The following is an 8,747-nucleotide window of genomic DNA, read 5'->3' on the forward strand; positions in this document are numbered from 1 at the left end:
CTTCTCTTCGAAGTCTTTAGTTGTAGTAAGCCTTCTGGGATAATGGTGATCACCGTAGGAAGAGCAGCATCATCAATGTTTTCTTTGTTCTTTGAAGCACTGGAATTTCTAGGAGAGGAGGCCATTATTATGTGAAGGAAGTAAGTGTTTCTTCTTTGAAGAAGAAGACTAAAGGAAGATGAAAACAATTGTAAGTTGAGTAAAGGAGTTTGACAGAGTTTAGAAAATTATGAAGTGTAAAAGGAGAAGATTGATACGTATAAGTAAAGGAATAACCGACTAAAATTGTGGCCATAATTACCTGTAGAACCGGCGGAAGTGTTGCTGAATTATGGTATGACGCGTGTTCGGGGCATTAAATGCAGAGAGACGTGCTTCTAATCAACCGTCAGAAATATTTCAGAGGGAGCCAGATAATTTTTCGCCAAGAAAGGTATCTTCACCAATATCCCGGTGACACAAGGAATTACCACCGGAAAGCAGGTGTACTATCTGTATAGGGTGATAAAATATGTTCATACTAAATTCTCGCATAATAATGTGACACGTGGAGCCGAAGAGAGATGGAAAGCGACGCAAATGGCAATCAGGTATGACGCCAGCAATCCCGTGTATTCCCGAAAGGAAAGATGCTCATAAAGACAAAATAAATGTCTGCCACCCGGTAGTATTTAATGGAGAATATTCTATAGTATTAAGTACATAATCCGTTACAGAGAATATGGCATTCATTTCCTACTGTTACACATTTTTCAATAGCCCCCGTAATTGTCATTTAAGAGGGGTTTGATCCTAGGACCTTGTTCCCTAGGAACAACTATAAATATTGAGCTTAATAGCGATTGGAGGGAAAAGAATTTTTTGACAAGCTCATAATATACACTGTTCAAAGCTCAATAATATCTTCTTGCTTATTAATATCGTTACTAGTGCCTCCGGAAGCTCTGCTCCCCTAATCAGGATTTCTGTTGTCTTATCTCGATTTCAACGCTAAGTTTTACATTCTTGTTTAATTTATTTATAATTTTCGGATGAAATCGATTCACTTGTCTATAAACCACGTATAAATTCACACTACTAGAAATTCGGGAAAAGTCATCCAGAAAAACGACCAAAGTAGGTTGGTAATGGCCAATGACAGTACAAAACGCGACCATTAACGTGTGGTCGGAATTTTGAAGGTTGGAAGGGCATACGCAAAGTTGGTCGGAAATTACAGACCAAATTTGGTCGGTCAATTAAATTCAAAAAAAATTGCCGAAAAAACCGACCAAAAAGTCGGTCGATATTTTAACTATGTAATTAAAAAATACACCATCTGGGAATCAAACCGGGGTATGTACTGTGGTATTCTACCACTAGACCATTGGTGCATTTTGTCTTAAGACTGTCTTTTATTTTATTTATACTCTTTAATTGTATTTTCGCATGAAAATAACCGACCAGTGTCGGTCGATTTTATTAAAAAATAAAATTACCGACCTAATTCGGTCGGTTTTTTAAATGACCGTCCGAATTAACCGACCGATTTCGGTCAGTTTTTTTAATATTAATTTTAATTTATTATAATTGAAAAAAGATCAAAGTTGGTCGGTTTCTTGAAAAATAAATCTCGTGGGACTCAGAAATAGTTTCCCGCATTTTTGCTCCAAAGAAAATCGACCAAATTAAAGTTGGTCGGTTTTCATAAAAAAAAATTAAAAATAAAATATTTTGAAAAATCGACTTTTGGTCGGATTTCATCAAACCTCACTTGTAAGATTTTTACTGGATTTGTTGTTGTTGTTGTCATTGAATCTATGATTTTATAGGGATCGAAACTATATCCCTTAATTTTTTAAACAAAAAAGGAAATTAAAATGTCGTTTAATTCAAAATCTTGAAAAAGAGTTTTTGCGAAAGAAATCAAGTTTTTATTTTAAAAAAATGTCTTCTTATCAAACTCAAAGAAAAAATGGTTTACTATTTTCTCTTAAAAAATATAAACTTTTCAAAATAGTTTTTCCCTTGCAAAAGTTGAAAAATGATTTTCTTTCTTGAGTGCTAATGTGCTATTATCTCTAAATTAGGGCTACAGTACCATCATGTGAGAAAGTTTTCCGGACAAAGAGTAAGAGGTTGACTATAGGATTAATAGGATCCTCTAACTATAATTAGTTGGCTTTTGGTTACTACTACTAGAGTTTTGCCTTCGGATAAAACAAAGAAGGCGATTTTAACCGAGGTGACTTTAATGGCTTTAGTACCATGCTAGTTAGTTAATTAATGAGCATTAATTTTACTGATTATGGAATAGTAAAAATTAGTGCTCAATTAATTCTCTGTCTTTTGCTATTAAATAACATGAATTTGATGCTGTAATTGTTCATGAAACCTTTTTATTTTAAGGAGACAACTCCACTCGCTTTCTTGGCGATGTCTAACGAGAATATTCACCTATTTGTACCAAATTTAAGAAGTCGAATCCTAATAATCTTTCAGTACTAGTAATTGTGTCCAAAATTTAATTTTTTACTCATATATTTGTAATTGTTCATATATTTAGTGTATTTTGAGAATATTTGTGTGTAAGAGAGAGCAGGGGGCCGGGGCGGCCCGACGAGTTTTATGGCCTAAAGCCAATCTTTATAAGGGGGCCTTAAATTTTTTTTTAAAAAAAAAATATTTATTTATTTAAAGTCTATTTTTCTAGCGTTTCTTGGATACATTATTAATATTTTTTTTAAAATCAATAACCCTTGATAAGTCTTTCTTAATTGACAATATAGCTAATCCATTTAATCTTTATTGAGACATTGTTGATCTTAGGTGAGATTTTACCAATTTAATGTTGAAAATTTCTTTCCGCTGAAACGACAGAGACAAGAGTTATTAACATTATTCCATAAATAAGATAGGCATTGGAAAAAGAATCAATTTCTTTTGTTTGATCGAGTGTATCAATTAAGCATTTATCTTCTAATTGTACTATTTCTCTTAATATTTTAATTCCAAAATAAATCTAAACCATAAATATCGAATGGATTCTTATGCTTTAAAGAGAATTCAAGATTAAAGCAATATTTTTTTAAATTTTCATCATCCATCGATCCTAATTTTTACCGCTAATTAGAAAATCAAAAATATTTTTATTTGCTTCGAATTGTTCAAATCTATTTTGAAGTGAAAAAAATAGCACTGTCTACTATGTATAAAGTAATCAACTCCAAAAGACTCTCCGAAAGATTTTGAGATTTTATTATCAATATTCTCATCAAATTGTTATTTCCTATATATCATACGTTTCTTACGAAATTCGGGTTCGATATTCATTTCAAGTGCAATTTTCTTGGCAGAAATCATAGCAGTTGCAAATACTTCTTCTCTATACTTGTTAAAGAAAGAAATCAAATATTTTCACTTCATATAACCTTTTTTTAAACTTATACATAGCCTATTAGGTGTAACAAAAAATGAGGCCTCGATACACGTGGGGCCTAAAACAATTGCTTTACTTGCTTTACTTGCTTTATGGAAGGGTCGCCCTTGAGAGAGAGTGATTTGCTTCAATACTTGAGTCCTTAAGTTACATTTGATATCTTATTTGAATGTGTGAACTAGCTTCTTTCTTGATTATTAGTGAGGGCACATGATTTGTAAAGGATCGACGGGTACATGGTTCTTGAGTTGGCATAAGTGAGTAAGCCGTAGAATGGAGTATTTTGGAGTCAATTTTTGCGGTTAGGATATTAGAGGAGATCACTAGAATGTTTTAAATAGTCTTGACATGTTAAAACTTGAGGAAGGACATCAATAATATATATGATGAGTTCTAAGTGTAGATATAAGCCATTATCATTAGTTGTGATGTTTGAGAATATTTTTGAAGCTTTTTCCTTGCCATGATTTTGAGTTTTGAGTTGCTTGAGGCCGAACAAGAGTCTAAGTGTGGATGGTAATATATATTTGGCTAAAAGTTTATATATTTAGTATATTATCGCATCATATCTTGAGAATATTTACTACAGTATATTTTAAATTATTATTGGCGTATTTTGTGCTAATTGAGTGTTTTCTATATATAGGAATGGTTTTTATATGAACGCGAGATAAAAGGGATGATTCGACACAATTTAGAGTTTAAGGCACAAGAGAAACTGAAGATGAGAAGGGGACGTCTGCCTCGCTCGCGTCGCGAGCAAGCTGGCCTCTAAGAGGGTTCGTCAGTTGTGCAAAATAGTAAAGTGAGGTTAAGGCGATAGCAATCGCAAGGTATGCGTTTGGAAACCTGGAGGTGGACGTTTTCCAGGACTCGCCTCACGAACGCCTAAGACCTGCACTGCAAGTTTTTTTAGCCAACTTGAGATTGATTAAAGTAGCCTCACACATACCACGAGTCTTATATAAACACCACAAAGCCTGGGGATACACTATTTAGGAGACAAAGAATAGCGGTGGAGCTTAAGTTTATCTATTCTTCGGCCAAACTAGCGATTTTTAAATTTCTTTGGATATCATTTGATTATCATGTTTATGTGAGGCTAAACTTCATGTTCTACAGTTTTGATTCTTTCATTAATGTTATTATTTGGATTTTGATTTCAATTTGTTGATTTATTGCATTGGTCTATTTATTTAATCTTGGAAGAGTAGAGCAAGTTTCAGAACTAGGGCCTTAGGAAATAACTTCGCAGTTAGGATAGGATATACCTAACAGTCTTAGTAACTATACAAAAATTACAAGACGTTCTTGTTAACTTTGTATTGGCATTAGAATAACTTGAATAGGTGAGTAGGATTCCTACGGGTAAAATTAACCTTGTGATAGAAAAATTAAGAAGTTGAATCCATTGAAGAAGACACCAAGATTGTTAGATAACCTATAACCCTAGATCGTTTTTATCGCATTGATAACATAAACATCTACTCCTTTATTGTCTAGAGTTCATTCTTTAATTTCTTTAGTAACTATACAGAAATTACAGGACATTCTTGTTAACTTTGTATTGGCATTAGAATAACTTGAATAGGTGAGTAGGATTCCTACGGGTAAAATTAACCTTGTGATAGAAAAATTAAGAAGTTGAATCCATTGAAGAAGACACCAAGATTGTTAGATAACCTATAACCCTAGATCGTTTTTATCGCATTGATAACATAAACATCTACTCCTTTATTGTCTTAAGTTCATTTTTTTAATTTCTTTCCATTTCAATTAGTTTAGACTCAAATATTTTTGGTTTTAATTCTTATTTAGAGAATTATGATAGTTTAATATAGTTAATAGTTAATAATAACTTCTTGTAGGAATGATACTCTTCTCACTACTTTATTACTTGTCGATCGCGTATACTTATTTATGGATTTGGCTGCAATATTTACTATTTCAATAAGGGAAAAGTGGATACACATCAAATTGATAGTACTAAAATAAAGTATTTGTTACTTTCTTTTTCTATTTTATAAGACATTATTCTGATATTAGTCTATTAAGGAATGACTTATTTTTATATTTAAAAATAAATTAACTTTAAATTTTTGTATTATCCTAAAATCTTGATAGGTTTAATACCATTATTTTTTAATTTTTTTTTTATCTTTTTTAAACTCTGTACCAATTTAAATACCGCCACCTAAATTGGAACTTAGCACAGAGAATCAAACTCATTATGGAATATTTTATAGTGGTACAATTATGATGCTTGTTCCGAATGGAAGAGAGATGACTTTTTTCTGGATGTTGCAAATTCACAAACGAAGCATCTTAGTCATGGTAAGAAGTCACTCCCACTCTAATCTAGCAAGAAATGTTATGCCGATAAAGTAAAGCGAGAGATAATCGATCTTTTCTTAGGGTTCTAAGTAATTCAATTAGTGCCAAAAAATGAATTTGGTTGTAGAACGAGGCATCACAGAGCTATTGGCACACTAAGTAAACCATAGGATATTAGTGTTGAAAAGGGGGATTACTCAATGTTGCTACTACGGTCTACATGTATAATTATGTACGGATATAATCAGGGGCAAAGTTTCCCCTAATTCCCCGGTGAGGGAATGAAGTGGAAGTACGGATCGACGAAATTATTATTGAGGTCGGGAACCCCTCATATCGAGACCCGGGAAGAATGAACGATGTATTAGAGATCGAACACGATAAGGCGACGTGCCACGGACCAAGTATGGCTTCTGTACCTTAGGAGATACGGTGGACGATTATGAATGACGGATAGGGGGCCAAAATGTTCGCCTTCAATTGGATTTTATGGCGCGAATCTCGTTCGGTGTTCATTATCGATCAACAATTACCGGAAAACAAGATTTTTACCTTTTTAGGACTTGTAATAGGATTGAAATCTCCTACTATATAAAGATGAAGTTTTTCTTTAGTCTGACACATTGTAACATGCAATTCAAAGCAATAAAAGTTAACTTTCGTCTTCTAGCTACTGTTCAAGGCATTATTTGCTTGTTCTTTTATCAACTCACGACCAAACTTGTACCGAGTGTCCAATCGAGGACGAGTCCCATTGTCCAATCTGAGATCAGGCTTGGTCAATTACATTGCGAGTGGTTTGATCATTTATTTCGTCTTTAATTCGTCTAACTTTTATTCTTAATTGTTCGTGTTAAATTAAACCACGTATCCTTTAAACCGCGTATAAATTTAATTGTTACTCATTTTGTGTAAATAATAATAATCTTGAATAGTCGGAAACAACTCCCTATCTTTATGAGGTAGGGATAAAGTCTCCATATACACTGTCCTTCCCATATCCCATTTATAGAAATACACTTTGTTCGTTGTTGATAATAATCTTGAATAATGAAAGGATCCTCAAAAGAAAAAAAAGGTTTAAAAAAAAATATAATTGATTGTCTTATTAATTTTGCTAACAATTAAAGAAGTCCAGCGCGTGTGGATACACGAATCATGGAGTAGGATAGAATTATAGAATATGAAAACCCTATAGAAGAATGAGATCCGCTATTAAACATAAAAGTGCGAATTTACTCGTAAGGTTTACTTGGAATCTTGCAAGTCATAAGTCATAACCATTGAAACAGCTTCCGCAAATCTCCCTTTCCAAATCTCAAATTCCCGCCCCCCCCCCCCCCCCCCCCTCCCCCCCCCTCCTTCCACGGTGACGTTTCGAGAGCAAACGAAAAAGGAAAAAGAAAAAAGAATTCTGATGAGAGCCTTTTTTTATTTCAGAGAAAAAGTAAAACACAATATACTACTGTAATAGTAGCAGGAACACAAGTATATAAAGAGTATAAAGAAGTGTGATAGTGCCAATTTCATAAGCAATCAGCCTGCCACCCTCTCTCTGGTCGGCAACGAAGCTTCAGGTGACTGTTGAGTGTATGTGGTTTGTGTGTCTCTTGTCTCTGTCTGTCCCCATCAACACACTCTGTTCTCTCTAGCCACTCTCTAACCCCTACCCCCACTCCACCCACCCCTCTTTCTCTCTCTCTCTCTCTCTCTCTCTCTCTCTCTCTCTCTCTCTCTCTCTCTTTTTACTGTTATTTATGTTGTCTAAATTCTAAGCAACCCTCCTATTCGTTCATTCTCTTCAATATTGCATTGATCTGAGAAATGGAAGCTCGGCTTTGTATTTTCATGTCAAAACCTTTATTTTGAAGGTAAACTTATCTTCTACCTTCTCTCTTATCATTCTTTTCCTCTTTTTCATTTTCTGAAAAGTAATGGGGTTTCTCAGGAACAACTAACCAAGACATTTCAAGAGTCTCTATGTAAATTTTTCCTTCTTTTAAATTCTGGGTTTTCACTAGTCTAAATTGAACAAATCCTAAAGAATTGTATCATTTTTCTTCTGTTTCTCTCCCCCTCTTTCCTTGTTTCAAAACTCTGATACCTGGAACCTTTTTTGTGGTTACAGAACGAGATTCGGGAAAAAGTTTACATTTTTATGTGTTTGGAGGTTAAGAATAAGGGAGAATGATTAATATTATGAATCCAGTGAACAAACCTATGAATGAAGTGGAGAAAGGATTGGATCCTCAGTTATGGCATGCCTGTGCTGGTGGTATGGTCCAAATGCCACCACTGAACTCAAAAGCCTTTTACTTTCCTCAGGGACATGCTGAACATGCCCACAAGAATGTTGATTTTGGGGGTTTCCCTAAAATTCCACCACTTACTCTTTGTAGAGTTTCATCCATTAGGTACTTGGCTGATACTGAGACTGATGAGGTCTATGCCAAGATAAGATTAGTTCCATTAAAAGGCAACGAATGTGATGTTGAAGATGATGCTGGATTTCTAGGGCTTGATAAGAATGAGAATCAAGAGAAACCTAATTCATTTGCTAAGACATTGACACAGTCTGATGCTAACAATGGTGGGGGGTTTTCTGTGCCAAGATATTGCGCTGAGACCATATTTCCACGGCTGGATTACTCGGCTGAGCCTCCTGTCCAGACCATTTTGGCTAANAGTAACTATACAGAAATTAACAGGACATTCTTGTTAACTTTGTATTGGCATTAGAATAACTTGAATAGGTGAGTAGGATTCTTACGGGTAAAATTAACCTTGTGATAGAAAAATTAAGAAGTTGAATCCATTGGAGAAGACACCAAGATTGTTAGATAACCTATAACCCTAGATCGTTTTTATCGCATTGATAACATAAACATCTACTCCTTTATTGTCTAGAGTTCTATTCTTTAATTCTTTAGTAACTATACAGAAATTACAGGTACATTCTTGTTAACTTTGTATTGGCATTAGAATAACTTGAATA

General features: G+C 34.1%; 1 protein-coding gene across 1 annotated transcript; it reads left to right on the forward strand.

Moving 5' to 3' along the window:
• Nucleotides 1-7,164: 7,164 nt before the first annotated feature.
• On the forward strand, nucleotides 7,165-8,491 carry LOC109208005 (auxin response factor 16-like). The gene is made up of 2 exons (XM_019371004.1): nucleotides 7,165-7,623; nucleotides 7,881-8,491. Exon 2 carries the CDS (start codon nucleotides 7,940-7,942, stop codon nucleotides 8,489-8,491), a length of 552 nt encoding a protein of 183 aa, XP_019226549.1. The 5' UTR covers nucleotides 7,165-7,623; nucleotides 7,881-7,939.
• The last annotated feature ends 256 nt before the right edge of the window (nucleotides 8,492-8,747 follow it).

This window comes from Nicotiana attenuata, unplaced genomic scaffold (assembly GCF_001879085.1).
Source record: "Nicotiana attenuata strain UT unplaced genomic scaffold, NIATTr2, whole genome shotgun sequence".
NCBI classification, from domain to species: Eukaryota; Viridiplantae; Streptophyta; class Magnoliopsida; order Solanales; family Solanaceae; genus Nicotiana; species Nicotiana attenuata.